Below are 18,935 nucleotides of genomic sequence, written 5' to 3' on the forward strand. Positions count from 1 at the left end.
GTCATCCTCTCTGATGCTTTATATGATGGAGTGAGAGGCGGTGTAATTTGTTATTCGTAAGTTGACACTGCTTTACATGCTGGCCTCTTTCAGCACTTTAATCAGAGTTACTTTGGATTTAAGGGTGCAGCGACTAACTGTGAGGGTTTGTCACCTTTTGGCATGTTGGGGGAATGAAAGGAGACAGAGGGGAGGGAAGGAAGTGGAGAGGTGCTCCACTGTACAGTTTCAACCTTTACGTACTCCAGAGCCACTTGCCCCAGCGGCTCACCGAACTTGACCTTTTCACCGCATCGCTGTCAACATACAGGGAGACTGTTCTAAATGTGACTGGCTGACATGCTTCACCGTGACCCTGGTCTGAACCTTTCTCACTCTCTGGTCCTCTTATGCTCTCTTGGGATTGTTGGCACTTGTTACATGTGCGTTTAACGCAAACACTGAATGAGCACTTTAGAATAGCTCCTCCCCACACACAAAGACCCAAATGAATAACAAAAGGTTGGAGTCAATCAGAGGAAACAAAAATGGTTCACGCTAAGCTGGAGTGGGGGAAAAAATTGGGATTATAGCTGTGAGACGCAGTGACAGAGTACACAGCTATTCTGAACTTCTGAACTCTGGGGAATCCTGGTCCAGTGTTCAGATTAACCCGTCTTTTGTCACTCCTAATCTGTAGGTTAATGAAAAATGTTTGAAATCCCACCAGGACTATTCTTGTTTGCATGACAAAACAAACATGCATGTTATAATTTATAAATGAAAAAATTTAAATTTAAGAAAAATGTAAAATCTTCTCATCCTTAGAGGATGTGGGACCACTAAATATTTGATTTGAGCTCGATCAAACAACCTGAATGATCCCGTAGTTATGTTTTTTCCCTCTTGCCTAAACCCCAGCTATAGCATATGGCTGCCCCTCCATAAATCAAATCAAACCAAACCAAAATTTATTTATATAGCACATTTAAAAACAACGTCATCAAAGTGCTTCACAAATTAGGAAATAAATAAAATAAGACAAATTTACCAAACAGCAACACAAGACAAGACAAACATAGAAGCCAACCAAATGATAGTCAAAATAACTTAAGGCTGTTTGATATAACGATATATATCGGATGACGATATAAAAACGTCTATCGTTTCATTTTACGCTATCGTTTGTTTCGTGGTGTCGCAAAATAAACCGTTTACAGCAATATTTTTTCATCGTTGTGATGGTCACTGTAGTGGCTATATTAATTTCTTAAAAGTTCTCTCTTTCTCTTATATTTAATATAACCACACTACAGGCGGACAAGCGCCTGTTTTTATGCGTTGTCGTTAGCAACAATGACAGTAAAACCATCGCATGTCCGCTTGTTTATTTTCCACATAAACCTTTCACAATAAAGCTCAAGATCCTGTTGAGACTTTTCAAAATAAACGTGAAAGAGTATGCAGAGTGTTTATGGATGAGAAGCAAAAAAGAGCCGCCAGGTGCTAAAAAATAAACCTTTGACTCAAACGTTAGAACAGGCTTTTCCCCGCAGCACGCCGTGTAATAAATACTCACAAAGAAAACGGCGGCCGTTACAACTTATGTCTAAAAATGTACAGTTTCATGCAACACTCAACTCCAGGTACACGATACCCAGCTGGAAACACTTCACGCAAGTCGAGCTGCCCGACATTCACAGAAGTTTCAGAAAATGCAAAATGTTTTTGTGTTGATAGAAGTCTTATATCGGGATATGAGATTTTGGTCATATCGCACAGCCCTAGTCATAGTCAAGGTAAAAAGATGAGTCTTTAAGCGAGATCTGAAAGACTGAATAGACTCGGAAGTGTGATTGGCAATAGGGAGACTGTTCCACAGTCCAGGTGCTGCGATAGCAAAGGCACGATCACCTCTGGTTTTCAGCCTAGACTTAGGTTGTATTAAGAGCATCTGGTTTGAAGATCTTAGTGCTTTTTAGGATTATACAAATGGAGTTCTGTTAAATAGCTAGGCACGATATTGTTTAAGATTTTATAAGTGAGTAAAAGAATTTTAAAATCAATGCGAAATTTCTCAGGAAGCCAGTGTAAGTTGGCTAAAACTGGAGTAATATGATCATGCATTCTGGCACCTGATAAAAGGCTGCAGCAGCGTTCTGTACTAATTGCAAACGGTAGAGAGAGGAGCGAGGGAGGCCTAAATAAAGGGAGTTACAATACTCAAAGTTACTCCCTAAGCCCCTGCTCAGACCACAGGCAGTATAAAGGTTGGATGAAGCTTCCTGGCCGGAAATGTAAGGACAATACAAGAAGTGCCCTAAACTTTCATCAAAGCAGCTGTTTTCCCAGACATCTATAAACACTTTCCGATTAGTTTATGAGCTCAGCCGCTAATTTTGGGTCAAACAAAATATAGCAAAGTCTATTTTCTATATTCTAGTTAGTATGTTTCAGAAAGAAAGATTATTTCAGATATGCTCATTGGCTAACAACGTCTGATTGATGAATCGTTGGTCAAACTACAAGTCACACCCATCGGTACCTTGAAAAGGATCTATGAGTGATATGACAATAGCAACATCCATGTTTTATAGTGGGTTATAAATATATGGTTCTGTTGGAGGTTTCTTCCTGTTAAAAATTAGTCCTTGACAAATGCTTCCTTCTAGGGGATTGCCAGATTCTCTAATAGTCTTTACAATATTAAGGAAAAATAAATAAATAAATTGCCCATTAGTATTTTTTTTTAATACAAACTGATGATAGATGGGTTACTGGATGTGGAAAAAGGTAGCTGAAGGACAGGACGTGATGACTATGTACAAAGTGTGTAACCTTTCTGCAGTAACTCAGTCTCTCCTTTCTCCACCAGAGCAACAATAATGTCGTGGATGCGAGGCAGGTGGTTGTAGCGCTTCTGACACTCGAGTGCCGCTTCGAGAGCTCCGGACACGTCCTTACTGCAGATACAGACAAAGAGAGAGAGAGCAGAGAGCGAGTTAGATGCCAGGTCTGTGCAATCAGTCATGTACAGGATTGTGTCAGTAGAGAATAGAAGAGCGTATCATGGGGTGTTAACCCTGTGACCTCCCATTCAAGCACTATGACCCACCCCAACAATACAGGCCTTTGAATTCATGACAGCACAACTGTGGGCGATGAAGCCTTTTGGCCCCAATACATCATTCTCACACAATCAGGCACACTCTCACACACCTATCTGTGAGGGGCTAATGTCTCTCTGGACAGGCTTTTAGAGGGGAAGCAATGCAACAGATAAAAGGACTCCACTGATCTTTACCCTCTCTGCTCTGCTCCTCTTGCGCCTTCAAACTTCTCTTGCTCTTCCTTTTGTCTCTTCAACGCCCTTTAACCTTCCCCTCATTTTCTCTTCTCTCATTTCCCTTTTCTTCTAACCTTCCCGTCTTCTTTTTATCCTTCCGTCTCTCTTCCTCCACACCATCTTTTCCCCCCCATGCTGTCAGCTCTCACACTCCTCCGATGACCTCACCCCCCAGCTGAGCAATTTAACAGAAATATGGCAACAAAATTAGTCCCCCCCCCCACCCCGCCAGCAGCATCACCACAGCTTCATCTCATGTCACCCCCCCGCCTAACCTTCTACTTTCACGCCTTCCAACAAACAAAAGAGCATGCAGAAGGAGGATGAGTGCACCTGAAGGAGTGATAACGAGAGAAGTAGAGAGGCAGAGATAGGTAAAGGAAGTAAGAGAGCAAGAGCAAGAAGGGGGAGTGGGAGAGACCACATCAATCCCCTCTATTGTGACAGCGCTGCCATCAATCTGTTGATTGGGTAATTACCATGTCAATCACACAGAGGTCAAAGCATATAAGGCACCCACAAAGGAGGCAAGGGGCAGAGTGAATGAGTGAGAAAAAGACAGTGTCAGACAGAATGGACAGGTATAGTTTTTGCAGTGTTTTTTTCCCTCTCATCTAATCAATTAAATAAGCAGATTTGTGAAATATGTCCAAAAAGACCAACAACTTTAGAGGGAAAAAAAGGACCGAAAATGATGTGACCTTGAGTTCAGCTTCTGTGAGCCAGCAGCAGCAGAAGAGAGTGATGGAGGGAGGAGGGATGGAGTGATTAGGGTTGGAAGGCAAAGAGGTCTGCTAATTGAAATGAAGAGGGACAACATTATTCAGCAGCGGCAGTCAAGAGGCTGTTCAAATGCATAACAGTCTGATTGAACAACGCAGAAGAGAGACTAAGAGATTTTTGAAAATGAGAGAAAGAGTGTGGAGATGGGAGGAGACCAGAAAGGGAGGCGTTGGTGTGCAGTTTACCCCCCAAAATGAGAGAGGGATGGGGAAAAAAGTACAGTATGCTCTTTGTAGTTGACGTATCATATACATACAATTACTTTAACTATTATGGTGTGGTGCACAAGGCCATTTCATTCCTCATTTGTTTCATCATCTCAACTATCTGTCCACCTTATTCATCCCTCCATCAAGCAACTCCATAACTACTTATAATCCCTCTTTTCTAATGAGAGAGAAAGAGAGAGAGAAAAGGGGCCTGGCGTTGCAATTATACCCCTTCTGCCTTCCTCCCCTCTCTCCGCCCGCTAACCCCCCCCCCCCAAAAAAAGAGCTAAAGATGTCGAAAGATGGATAATTTCCCCTAGGTACAATTTAACTGTCACTTTGCATTGCCATTTACTGCAGCGCACAGCCCTGTTAATGTCCCCAACTTTGCATGTCAGCCACTTTCCAGCCAATTAAGCCCTGAAAAAATAACGAGCGCTTTGCTCCATAGAAACCTGAAGGATTAGACAAGGAAGCTCATTTTACCTCATCTTACTCCCCCTTCTTTACCTCCCTCTCCATTTCCGTCACCCCTCCTCCCCCTTTTGTTCGTCGGAGATGAGCAGGCCTGTTATCAAGCCACTGTCCTCGCGTGAGGGAAAACGAGGTGTCTGTGTCTTGAAACACAAATGAAACTGATCATCACACCACTACATGTATTCAAGAAAGGCACTTATGCTAGTACGGTTCACCCCCCCCCCCACACACATGATTGAAACTGTGCGTGTAACGTTGTGGTAATGTGAATCATTCCCATCACCATTTTGGCTGAACAGATAATTCAGCTGTTCCCAACTTGTTATTTAATGGCTATATATATATATATATATATATATATATATATATATATATATATATATATATATATATATATATATATATATATATATATATACACATATATATATATATATATCATTATATACAAACCTTATGAGCCAAAGCCCATATTCAGACTGTTCTGCTACATCAATCAGAGGCAGCGTCCTTACATGGCCATCTCATGCACACTGCCCTGGCTGTGAGCACCCACCTGCTGTTATGTTTATGAGGGGCAGCCAATCAGAAAACAGTTGGCTTAAAAGGATTAATATGTCAAAAATATTCATTAGACCAACTTAAACATAAGCTTAATTTAGTATCGACCATGTTAAGAGTTAAACATGCATGTTTTAGCATGTCTTTTCACGTTCTTCCATTATTCAACTCCGGCTGCTTCGATTTCTCTACATGGGATTTCCATTTCTTCCTTTTATTCCTAGGGAGTGGGAGTGAATGAGGCGTTTTTCTCTGAGCCACTTGTCTCTTTTCAGCTCTACCCTCCTCCTCATATTCCATCAACGTGGCTGCCGTCTTATCATCCACGTCCTGCCAGCTCTTCATTTTGCTGGACTCATTAGCATTTACTGTTGCTAATCACTTCCACGAGGATGTGGCAATGTGAGCTAGCTGCCAGCTAGCGTAGTCGCAGGTTAGCAGACACAATACAAAGCGGACAGGCATGACGGCTAACGGGGCGGCGCATATGATGGGCTGTCAAGGGCTAATCTGGCGGAGAAGTGTTCATTAAGTCATTAGCGCTGACGCTGCGATGAGATGGGTGCAGGCGGGAGTGATGCCTGCTTTGTCCTCTTTTATCGCTTCCCTTCATCCCTCCTCCTCCTCCTCCTTCCGACTGTTTGTCCGCTGACTGACGGAATGAAGAGGTGGAGAATGGGTGAAGATAAAAGATAAAAAAGAGAAGAGGGCAAAGAGACTGATTCAACCGGCGTGCAAAAGTCAAGTGTTGCAGTACTGAGGCTTGACTGAACCACTGTTGGAACTACAAGAACCACCACTGCACTTTCACAAAAGACTAATTTAAGACATTTGCTGTTTTAAAATAGGATTTAAAAACGTAACTAAGATAACTCTGTAGCCAAAGTAAAATAAAGTTAATAAAATAGTGATTATTCACAAGAGTGTCCTGAATAAGCTTTATTATTAAGTTGTTACTCATCTATCAATTTTAAGTAGAATTAAGCCATCTGTTACAATTACACCAATCTACTTTATGCACAGCAAACTGGACAACTTTGTCAAAATTTTATCTGCACACCAGATGAGTTGACCAACACTCAACAACCAGCCAACTAAGCGTACCCAAATGTCCTACTAACAAATCATAAACACATGACAGATGTTAGAATACCAACAACCATCTTTTTCCTTCGTGTTTATTAGTGTGTGTTCACTGCAGTATCATTTGGAGGAAGTACAACTGGCACTTGATTTGTGAACGAGGCTGTGCTAAGCTGCTGTGTGCATTTGTGTTTTGGCGGCTGTTGATGACCCAGTAGTAAATTAGCCTGCTAATCTCACAGAGGCAGTGATTAACGAGTGAACCTCGAAACTGTTTGTGCCAGAGACCAGACTTACAGCAACACAAACAGCAACAAGGGAGCACCCGGTGAGAGAGAGTGTGTGTATGTGTGTGCGCGCAAGCGAGCTTTCTTTGCAGAGGTCTACCTCTGCTGCAGTAAGCACGCTAGAGGTAAACTGCACATGAAAGCATGCACAGTATGTGTGTGTGCCCCCTAACCGCGCATTACGTGTCTATGGTAAATCCAGCAATTAGTGGTCTGTACATAATTAACATGCTAATGAGTTGATCTACTTAAAAGCTGCTTCGACAAATAGAACACGCACATCCGCTGAAAAACACACACAAACCGAATAGAGTTGAGGGTGGGGCAATAGCAGTGACCCCGCAGCCAATATTTGCTAATGCTCATTTGCATACTTGCATTATGAGAAGCAGCATCGATGGCCATCTCTCCCCACACACCCACACTTAAACCTCAGAGGAGAGCAGTGGGTGTTTCAGGGGATCAGGGGTGGGGGAGCTCATGGGAGAGGTTGCAGCTGGCGCATCCTCAAACAAACAAAACCTGGCTCTGACGCGCATAAACACACACGGCTAACATAAATGAGCAATTTCCACATCCTCTCTCTATCTGAATCGCTGACCCAGAATATAACCTCAGCTATGATCATAGGGAGGAATGAGTGACTCATTGAGACACACATGCATACACACACCTGGCAACAGGCTTTGGCAGATGAAGGCTCAAATCTGAAAACAAAAGTGAGCTTGTTGGCTGGTTAAGTGGAGACCATCAGCCATAAAACTGGAACATACAACTCAAATAGATGTTTTAACTTTAAGGGAGTTTGGGACACTTTTGTAACACTTAGGATCTCTTTTACCTGACCAGGTAGGCAGTAACCACGGGGGAGCAGAGATTAGCAGTGGGCTTGACCAGACCGAGGGTAAAGACCGTGTCTTGCAGTCGGCGGATGGAAGGGATATCGCCTCCGGCCGCTACAGCGTTGAGCGCGTGAAACAGGGTGGTCATGTGTGTGTCGTTCATCGGCACATCCTTCTCCTTCATCTCCTTCAGGATGTCCACTGCCTCTGAGATGGAAAGGAAGAAACGTCAGCAACGCTTGCTCCCACATCTGTGTGCGACGCGTCAGTGAGGTGTCAGCATGCACCTCTCCATCAAAGCAAGCGATGTGAAAGTGGATTAGATGGACAGAGAACGGGCACATGAAAAGAACAAAAGAGAAGGAGAAAGAGAGATGATGCAGAGAGGAGAAAGAAAGCGAGAGGAGGGCAGATATTGGCTGGGAGAAGAGTAGGGTGTGTGAATGTGATAAAAGGCCCCTTTAGCTAATTCCATGTGGGGGAAACAAACCCATATTAAAACAGAATTTTGCACCCAGCGGGGGATGCAAATCCAACCCCGTATAATGCCAACTCTGTGCTAATTGCTACTTGCAGTTTTCTAAACGAGACTACAATTACCAGACCTCTACAATGGAGGCCAGCTTTTTGCCGTGGCCATGTGGAAAGCACTTGGGGGGCTAAATTATAGGTATGTGGCGACAAGGGCCCGCTGTGGACCCAGTGAGACCTCGCTAAGCGGGCTGAGGGGTGGATCAGTTTGGTCAAGTCCAGCCGGTAATGGAGGGCTTTTTACTGGGCCACGCGTCCATCTGGCCAACACTAGGGGCTAAATGGTGAAAAGAGAGTGTGGTTTGTGTGTGTGTATATGTGGTGTATCAGGGTAAAGCAATTAAGATGCGTTTACCATCTATTTAGACAGCTGCTAATGGGCTGACAGCGATACAGCCGCTCTCCACCACGGATACTAATCTATACAGCATGACCAAGAAGGAGGAGGGAGATGGAGAGATGCACAGACACAGAATATATTTGAATAATCACCATTAAGCCTCCAAATGCAGGATAATGTTGGATCCTGTCTTACAAAGATCCTCGCTCTTTTCACTGGTGAAGATTTTAGTACACAGATGCATGAAAGCAAATAAAGTGAACACATGGGAGTAATGATATCCACACCTACACAGCTGTTAATACAACAAAACCCCTCAAACGAGTGTCACTCTACTGGGAACACACACCCTCGTGGGCTGAGATACGGGGCCACTGGTGAGTGCTTTGGCATCCTAATTTCAGTCTGTCTCTCCAGCCCTCCACCTCCCTATGCCAGTTGTTATGGCGATGGGAACCCATGGCTGTCACAGATTTAATGGGACGGGGGGGGAAAAAATAGAGGGGCGAAGAGGGGGACGGGGTGACTAGCAGTGGAGGAGACACCGCTAAACAGGGGGAGAAAATAAAAGGAGGGTTAAGCTTTTCAAAAGGGATAAGTTTGGTTAATTGAATGTGGGCCTGATGAAGATAAAGGGTACTCTTTCAACTTATCCGGTTTCTGTTGCTGCTCTGTTTCTGTTTTTAATTATCAAGATATCAGCAATTGATACCATCAACATAGTTTCCAACTACAAATATATTCCCACGTTTTACCAATTCTGCGATACTCAACACACTGCAATTCCCCGTATCATATCTGTGCCACTGAAGACAAAGCAAGAGGATTTAGACGATCTGCCCTCCAATTGCCCCCCCACCCCAACATTTTAGCCGCTTTCTTCATTGCAACTTTTAAATTACCCTCAAGTCTTTTCCTTTCAGGCTAATTTATTTCATAAGCATTACCTTAAGCAGTAACTAAATCATGACCCTGATAAGTAAAATTAGTGGTGGAATTGGTTTAAAGCAGGGGTGGGCATTTAATTTCCCCAAGGGGCCACATGAGAAATCGGGACTGTTGTGGTGGACTGCACTAATAAGCTTATGAAGAGATAAAATTCATGAGCAGAATTGAGATCAGCTTATTGGAGCGGTTCTCTACGACTCTCATGAGGCCCCTTGGTGAAAATTCATTGCTCACCACTCGTGTAAAAACGAGTGTATAAATGTATGTAATGTAAGAAGAAGCAAAAAGATATAATGCAATATTCATATTCTGTCCCACTCATAGGTGTGCTTTTAACTTCTTTCAACAAAGAACACAAGCACCACAAATCAGGGAGGTGAGCTTGATGGAAGAATGTGTGGATGTGTGACACAAACGTTTGATAATTAAATCTGTTCAGTTTAATAATGTTGCTGTAAGTCACCTTCGTGGGAAAACTTAAAATTATGCTAATTTTGTCATAGTGAAAATATTTCTTCATTCAACTCAACCAGCATACATGATAATAAAGCTACACTTAACATGCTTATAATAACAGTTTAGGTCTCTGCACTACTAGTGTCAATGCACTCAAATGTCAATAAACAGAATGACAAAAATGAAACAGACATCACTTCATGAACAGACGAACTGAGCAAGGTTATCCACAAGAAAAACAAAGAAAACCTTCAAAAAACAGAACAGTTTCCCCCTAAAGAACGGTTTTCCACAGAGTTGATTACAAATGGTGGTATCAACATTAAACAATATCTCTAATGACTTGAGTCGTTGTCAAGTCTGTACTATTTATCACTTCCAGTGAAACTTGTGCTTCACTCCGACTATCCATCTCCATGCCTCCCACTCTCCCTTTCTCCGTACCTCTCTCCATCACTAACTGACAGACCCACTAATCACTGAGACCAATGGCTTGGAGTTGATCTGCCCAAATGGATCAACACTAGCTAACATCCCTCCGTCCACCGTCCAAACTTCCCCCACGGCGTCCTCTCTCCATCTCCCCCTTTATCTGTTCGTTTAGCCAGTATGCATATCCATCAGCTCAGCCGAGCATCATGGCCAGCACAGCGAGCCAGACCACACACACACACACACACACACGTGTGCGCACACACTTGAAGAGATGGGGAGGCAGACAGGCCAGGTAAACAAACATCACACAGCCCAGTGGTTCACCTAATGTTCCATGACATGACTGCTAGTGATGTCTCTTTCCCAAACACACATAGCTCCAAAGACATATCCAGGACCACCAAAAGCCAGAACAAGTTCTGTTTACCAAAGTGGGAGGATGGACAGGTGGAGGAAGCGGAGCAAGGGCAGGTCAAACAGATGGCTGTGATAGAAGAGGTATATTTAAAAAAGGACAGAGCTTGCAAAGATGGAGAGAGAGGATACTCAGAGGACAGAGGCTATGCTGGGTGCACTCTTTGTGATCGTCTGGATCTGTTACTTAAAGGGTTATGGATGCATTGGGTGAAGATTGGCTCAACTTTGATTAATCCAGAACTGCATCTAGATCCAGTGAGTTAAAGCACATCATTTTGATATTCTCAAGAAAATACCACAAACATATATTTTGGTGGAAGTAAGATATCTGGAGTAGATCTTGTTAACAAAAGTGTTTATAACAGCATATGTCTGTATTAGCCAATAAACACTGGATTTTATATAATTTGTTTGAAATAGACACTAAATGTGGACTATTACAGTACTGAATAAAACATAATAACAATAATAAACATTTTAATGTTCAGCAGTTTTCCACCTGCCCATGTTGACAGGAGAATCTTTTCCTAAATCTCAACAGATGAACCTACAATGATGTTTTTGGACCTCAACATGCTAGAAAAAAAAAAAGCCAAAGAGATGCAAGATCAGGAAGATTTATGGACATGTGAAAGTTAATCTGAGGAGCGAGCAGCATAGGAAGATCAATCAGCTATTAGAAGAGGAATCAATTATGAAGAATTACCTAAGAGCAACAGGGGAAGGTAAGTAAAAAGAATAAAGTGAAAAGGATGACGTATTGTAAAAACAAAGTTCGCCTGTTAGGTGAAATGAGAGAGCCATGAGCAAAAAACAAAAAAAGCCATTAGAGACAGTGAGAAGTAAAGAAGGATGCCAGGAGACGTGATCTTCATCTGGTCCTGGTGTGTGCTGGGAGCCAGGCGGACCAGCGTCTGGGTGGGGACAGGCTAAAATCAAGGTTAGCCATGTGTGCTAATGTGGCTGACAAGCGTCCCCCTCCATATGCACACTCCGACTAATGGCAAATGCGTTAGCGCTGCCTATACACACCCCAACACACATACACAGATGGATAACACCAACCGCCGTGCCACCAAATGCCTTTTGCTTGAATTCACATGCAAATTTGCGTGTCGCTGTGTGTATGTGTGTGTGAGAAATGTTCAAGCACTTTGGTGGACATGATCTGCCATTAGCATCAAGGCAGATTTCAATAATTCTGGAAAAATACACACAGTCCTGTAATTTTCCCCTCTCTCGTTTCTCACTGACACGGATGTGCGTGTGTGTATGTGTGTGTGTTGGAGGGGATAAGAGAATGACACGCTTTGCGACGGAGCAGAGGAGAGAGGGTCAGATAGAGAGATAGCAAAAGGGGAGGAGAGGAACGGCGAGGAGAGACAAGGGAAACATTTTTCCTGTCATTGGGTGCAAAAAGCAGAGCGGCAAAACTGATGGTAATTGGGTCTTCGATGGGCTGAAGGAAACCCACCGTAGCATTCTGGAAATAGCCAGCTAATGTGGTTTGAGGGAGGGGAAATGACAGATTGTGACAGAGCTGGTGACACGTACAAAGAAGCGCATTGGTTTTTAAGTTCAAGCCAGATATACTGACAAAGAAAAAGCAGCAGTCAATTGTATGTATTACTTTTATTTAAAGAGGGAAGGCTACTGGAGCAAGCTCAACTTTATAAGAATATCCTCATCACGCAAAATTAAAATAAACAAAACAAAAAAGGATTAATCACTCAAAAAAAAAAAAGGACTTAACAACTTAAGAAATTTATTAATCAAAGAATTTGTCAAACTAATAGCACAAAGAAGGAAAAAAAATACATTATTTGTAGTTCTAGGTTAACTTACCCTCCATTCTGCCATTTACAGAAAGGACCTTGACCAGCGCAAGGTATTTGCTGGCATCCAGTGCTACTGATGAGTCCTTACGACTCCTAAAAGCAGAGACAGAGATAGCAACAGACAGACTTGATTAATGTATTCCACTTACAGTAATGCAACTCATCTATTGTACGTTCTCAGTGTTCAGGCTGATGCTGGAAGCAGGTGGTGAGTGAAGAGAAGGAAACGGGGGAGGCAGAGGGGAGAGTTTCCTGTGTTTTAGCCAGTCAACTAAGCGGCTGGACCCTGCATTAATGTCTCCCCTAATACCACTCAAGTTAAACTTTAATGGCCTGCTACTGGCCACAGTGCAGCCGTGTGCGTCTGTGTGTGTGCGCGCGTGTAGAAAATTTGTTTGTGTGCGCACATTATGCTCCACTCACAATTCTCTCTTCAGGTTCAGTGCTTCCTCCACATTGTTTTGGCGACAGCACAGGTTGATGAGGATGGCGTAGCCGCCGGCTGTCATCTCCTCTTCGTGCTGCTGCTTCAGCTCGAGGGCACGCTGCAGGTTCTGATCAGACAACAACGCTCTCAGGAAAAAAAAAAACCCAAAACCAAACACAAAAACAAAGCAGCTAACTTCAAAAAAGAAAACAAAAGAAAAAGAGCCTTATGAGACCAAAAGAAATTTTACCTCCTCAGCACTCAGAGCCTGGATGGCCTGTTTGAGAACAAGTCCTAATGGTTTGTTCTCTGCTTTTAGTTCAGCCAATTTATTCTCAAGTGCCAACACCTTGCCCTCAATTCCCTAAAGGAGACAGAAAGGTGTTAAACACATGTACATGACCACTGTCCAACCTCACGGGTACAGGAGCTTGTACAAATAGACACATGGACATTCATCTCCACAGGAGAGCTGCGCTCTTACTTGGGGTGTGGGGAAGATGTCTTTACAAAATGGCACATCAAAGAAAGTTATGAGGATAATTGTGAAACTTGAACATTTTGTATGCGTCCTTCACAATGTCCTACTTACAGTGGCACGAGGAGTAGCTGACACAGGGCCATTGGAGACTTTCTCTTTGGGGTCTACCAAAGCCATCACATCCTGACACACACACATGCACACACAGCGTCAACACTTGGCATCCAATTTCTACTGCAGTATAATGAGCACTTAGAGTAACAGTGCAGAAAACATAGTGGAAAAACTGACTCTAATTTACCTGAAAACGATATAATAAAATGTCCAAAGTAACAGTAGGTATATTTAAAAATAAAAGACTGAAGGTCGGGCTCAATACCTTGACAAGCTCAGGAACGTGGCAGGAATCCAGAAGGTTCCTTATCCCTCGATAGAGGTTTACTGAAATCATTATATTCTGTGTAGAAATCAGCAGGAAAACAAACATCAGCAAGAAACTCGAGCTTAACCTGTCGATTTCTGTTACAAAGTCAGCTGAAAATCTCTCAGCCACAACTAAATTTAAAAAAATCCATCAAGAGCTTATGCTCAAAATCGTTTGCGGAGCATAACGCTGTAATCAGGTGCTACTGGAAATGATGCAATTTCAATAAAGGGACATTAACGACTAATTAACAACAAAATGGCAAAACTCTTTCAGTGACATCCTTTTTTTGGTGATTAATACCTGAGAGATGACCTGCATGCAAATTAGAGTTGACGCTATTGACTCATTACTCAAAAATGAATATGCAACTATTCACTGGATACCACTTTGCAGATGAGAGTTTGAGCTTTTGTGTGTTTTATGTTATGTGGGTTAAGGCCCTCCACAGATGACTGATGAGCCAATAATGAGATGAAAATATAATACAACAGGACAACTTTAAATACATACAAGACGAAAAAAAAACATAAAAAAAAACCTAAATAATGGCTGGATATATATAGAAAAAAAAAATCCTAAAATATATAATATACAATAGTCAAAAACCCTGAAGGTGAATAAAATAATGTAATTCTGGATAAAAATGAAAGACCTCAAAACCCAAAATAATAAAATAGAATCAAACAAAGATATATACACTCTCACAAAACACTAGTCTGGACTTTGAGAAATTGATTAGGATACTTTCATCTTGTGAATGTTTATGCTGATTAGAATTTAAAGGAAAATGACAAATTAATAAATATTGTGATATATATTCATATTTGCTCCAAAGCATATGAAGTATTGCTTTATATGAAAAGGATTTCCGCAGATGAAGGTGAGAAACAGCACTGCCAACACTGGTATCAAAAAAAATGTCCACTTAAGGATTAACATTTATTTTTTTTACACTTTAAATTCCAAACAAAGCCAGTGAAGAGAGTTTTTGTTTCTTCCTTTTTCCCCCCTAAATCCTTGATGTAAAACATGATTTAATCTTCTTCGACATGTCTGGACCTCGTAACTCAAACCTTCACTCTTGAAAAATAGAGCACAGGATGAGCGTGTATACTGTAAATAATCCGAGTCCGATTACACACCGCATCATCTCAGATCAGACAGTCCAAGCTCCTTTAAAGTGGGAAGGTTATGAATGTACTGGATATAGAGATGTTAGTACATGAATGTGTGGTGTGTGCATTTCTCCCCCCAATCAACTTAATCGGTGTGTGTACCTTAGACTGCAGCTGACTGAAGAATTTCCGCAGTTTGTCTTCTTGCGCCCGCACCTGCCCTTCTGACATGCTGTCGATCAGATTATACAGGAAGTAGGCTGTAGCTTCTGCACAAACACACACGCATATACACATGCACAGTGAGCCGTTGTCTTGGGAATACATTTCATTTGCCACCGTGTCAGTCACTCTGGCCATTTGTGCATTTATACTATTTTTCTGTAACCTCTGCAGAGTGTGTGATTGTGTTTCTTTTCTGCTGACAGAAGCTGCTTTTGGGCTGGAGTTTGAGTGAATGTACGACGGCTGGCAGTGACAGATTCCTCTTACTGCAGCGTGTACACACACACACACTTGCAGATGTCGTGTAACTGGATGTGACATGGATAACGGTCTCCATCGCTCCCACCTGCACACACACCAGTTTCAGCACTTTGGACATTCTGTGACACACACACACACACACACACACACACACACACACACACACACACACACACACACACACACACACACACACACACAGCGACATTAACGCTCTGCACACACACTGACAGCGCAAAAACGCTGCCTAACAGTCACACATACCCACTTTAACTACTCTGCGCTGTGTCAGCAGCTAGGCTCCCTTTCCTCCGATGGAGAGGGCAGGTCTTTCATCCACACAGCAACACACTCACACTCACACACACACACACAAAATGATGAGAAGTGGGCCGGGCAGCAGTCCACTGCTACTGAGACTGAACGTAAACACATGCAAAGCATTTTTTTGTCATCTGAATTATAGTTAGAAAGTGACAGCGCATACAGTCCCGACTCTGAATACCAATATGAGTTACACGTACAGCCATACTCTCACTCCTCTCTCCTTCTCACCTGCACAAATGCACACAAACACATTCCAGGCATGTCCTTGTATACAAGATATCAGCATCATGAATTGTTGGTAGGAATGGGACATATAAATGTTTCCTTACCAGCAGGGGAAGAGTTTCCTTTAGAGAAGCGTTCATCTTTGTATAAGACCTCAGTAATCTGGAAACACAAATTGATCACACATAGAAATTACAGTACGTCATATGCAGCAAGTGGAAGAATGTACATGGCATAACCAAATAATGACAGGCATGGGCCATGTTTTAACAATGTAGATTCTATCTCCAAAAGTTGATTCTGTTCATCTGGACATAGCGTTTTCTGGGAGAAACGTTTCGTCACTCATCCAAGTGACTTCTTCAGTCTCAGCTGACTGCAGGTTTCCCCAATCTTATAAACAGTACAGTAAAAATGTAGATTTTACTGAATGTGACTTTCTGTCAGAAAAGCAAATTAAATATCAAACCCTTATTTTACAACCCTCCTAAATGCAACTCATCTTAACTTACAAGAAAAAAGCCAATCAGAGGCAGACAGAAATTCCTCTCATGTCTCATTAAACTTGTGTCAAGTTTAAAAAATGCTTCTTTTTATTTGCACTTGTTTGTTCTAACATAGCCGCTGATAAACTCCTTCTAAACCTCTCTGTTGTACTTCTATATCACTCTTTGCAGCCCGCGTGGGCATGTTGACCTCTTACCTTCACCATGCTCTCCACATCAGCAGACCTGCAGGGGGCAGTAGAGGACAAGACATGAGTACCCAGGGCAGGTCAACAAGACTCCAACTTCACAGAGTTGCTGTGCAGTTTGGTCATAAGCAAGCATAGGCTATACTTTAAATATAAAAGGACATCTTTATGCGTCACCAGCTTACTTTCCCTTAATATCTTTGTGTTAATATATAACTGTTTTAAGCTAGTAGTTAACAGCCTCCCTTTAACGCCACACTAAAAAAAAGTATTAGGTAAAAACACTATATAATATTTAAAGCAGCAAAAATACATTTTCATACCTTTAAAGAAAAACACAAATTCTGTACATTTTGCTACATTTTCCCCCCAAAGTGAGGAAAATCCAGTTCTTCAGGAACTACAATGATACATCTTCGCTCAAAGACGTTTTGCATTAAGGACTTACTCAATAAATGACGTAACTTTTATTCTAACAACACACATGATATGACATTTGAAATCAAGTAATCGTAACACAGACAGTGTCATGTTCCCGTAGCTTCTGAATTGACAGTGTGGCACAACACACCGAGAAAGAGCGACAGATTTTGTAATTTGACATTCTCAACCTCGCTGTACATGAGAGGAGAGACGGCAGTATAAAAGCCTGGAAAAACCACAAAAGACACAGTGAAACAAAGTCACACACATGCACACAGGCTAAATGATGACATTGTGTGACATTTCTGGCGTTGTCAGCTAGTTGGCGGAAAGGAGGAGAAAGTGGGTGATGAGAGGAGGGAAGAAGAGGTCTTTAATGATTAAATTATCCCCTGACCTTGTCTTTGACAGGAGCAGGTCTTACACAGCGATGACACGGCGTTCGCAAACACACACATGCACACACAGACGCACACGGTCCCCAAGTGACAAGCCCAATTATGACCCTGTCAGCCAACCTAACTATCAGAACGGTGAGAGAGAGTGTGTGTGTGTGTACATGTGTGTGCAATGAGAGAAAAGCAAATAAAAAAAGCTCTGGAGATAAAATAAAAACAAACGTGGATACTGCGAGTTAAAATGGAAACGACACATATGTAGAGAAACATTTCGATTTAAAGTTTGTCTTATTATTTTTACTACATTTTTATTATAAAGCTTCTGAATAAATTTTTAGCTTTAAAAAAAAAAAAAAAAAAAAAAGGCATTTTGCTATAATTCTAGTCCTTAAAGTAAAAACTATGCTGCCAAGCTCAAACTATGGCATTGTCTTGTTTTTTTAAATGATGGATTCCTGAGAATAATCAGCATAACTTTTTCCCTTTTGTTAGTTAGCATGCACTACAACAAAGAAACTACCAGCTGAATTATAAAGCTCAAATTTAAGCTCAACTGAGCGTATCCTGGCTTAGTGGAAGAAATAACTTTGGTCCCAGCAGACAAGTCAGCATTTTTCTCTTGACACACCTCCAGCCTCACTCAGGGGCTGGAGTGTTTTTGTGTGGGTGTGTAGTGCTAAACTGTAAATATTCATAAACATCCCTTCAAGAAAGCCTGTGGGTCAGTCTGCGTTTGTGTGTCTGTGTAGGGTGAGACAACCAGAGACCAGTATGGGGGTCTGGGTATGAGCGACAGTGTTGGGCATCTGCTAATTTACATATCTCCCACGGTGCTTTGAGGCAAGAGCTAAGGGATGACAAGCTCCATATGCATGAGGCATCCATGTATATCTTTTGTGTGTGTGCATGTGTCTGCATGCATGTGTGTGTGGTAGTGTTTTTCCCCGCAGCTGCTGAAGCACAGACACTGTAGATGGTGTGATCAGCTGCACATGTCATATTCATAGCATATGCTGCAGTGACCTCCACATAGCTACAGGCCTCCCTCAAACACCAGTGAGGAGTTTGGGGGCAAAATATGGAGAAATATGGAATATAAAGTGATGGGGAACATGTGAACACATGAAGGGACGGCAGGCTAATAACTCACTTTTTGAAGCCCAGAATGAGGCTGCTGCGGAAAACACCGAGGTCCAGGGAGGGGAAGGAAGGATCCGACACTGGAAAGAGAAGACAAATCATGATTACAGGGAAAAAAAGCGACAAACCGATTCACATTCTGGAATCCTGCAATGAAGTTTAAGATTGGGATTGGTGGCCTTGCAATTCAACTAATCAATAATCTAACATGCAAGGCTTTCAGCACATTTTCAGCAAAGTTCAGGAGAAAGCTTAAATTC

The 18,935-nt window shown here is 42.2% G+C and overlaps 1 protein-coding gene across 1 annotated transcript in view; it reads right to left on the minus strand.

Moving 5' to 3' along the window:
* The window catches only part of lrpprc (leucine-rich pentatricopeptide repeat containing), a 58,492-nt gene that overhangs the window by 24,915 nt on the left and 14,642 nt on the right, over nucleotides 1-18,935 (minus strand). Inside the window, exons 14-24 of the mRNA XM_026189310.2 lie at nucleotides 18,686-18,755; nucleotides 16,724-16,751; nucleotides 16,125-16,182; nucleotides 15,145-15,251; nucleotides 13,820-13,897; nucleotides 13,552-13,623; nucleotides 13,210-13,323; nucleotides 12,956-13,086; nucleotides 12,540-12,625; nucleotides 7,567-7,774; nucleotides 2,818-2,942 (exon numbers count right to left, since the gene is read on the minus strand). Of these exons, the coding sequence (XP_026045095.2) occupies nucleotides 2,818-2,942; nucleotides 7,567-7,774; nucleotides 12,540-12,625; nucleotides 12,956-13,086; nucleotides 13,210-13,323; nucleotides 13,552-13,623; nucleotides 13,820-13,897; nucleotides 15,145-15,251; nucleotides 16,125-16,182; nucleotides 16,724-16,751; nucleotides 18,686-18,755 (1,077 nt within the window). The remainder of the gene's footprint in view (nucleotides 1-2,817; nucleotides 2,943-7,566; nucleotides 7,775-12,539; nucleotides 12,626-12,955; nucleotides 13,087-13,209; nucleotides 13,324-13,551; nucleotides 13,624-13,819; nucleotides 13,898-15,144; nucleotides 15,252-16,124; nucleotides 16,183-16,723; nucleotides 16,752-18,685; nucleotides 18,756-18,935) is intronic.

This window comes from Astatotilapia calliptera, chromosome 13 (genome assembly GCF_964374335.1).
Source record: "Astatotilapia calliptera chromosome 13, fAstCal68.1, whole genome shotgun sequence".
NCBI lineage: Eukaryota > Metazoa > Chordata > Actinopteri > Cichliformes > Cichlidae > Astatotilapia > Astatotilapia calliptera.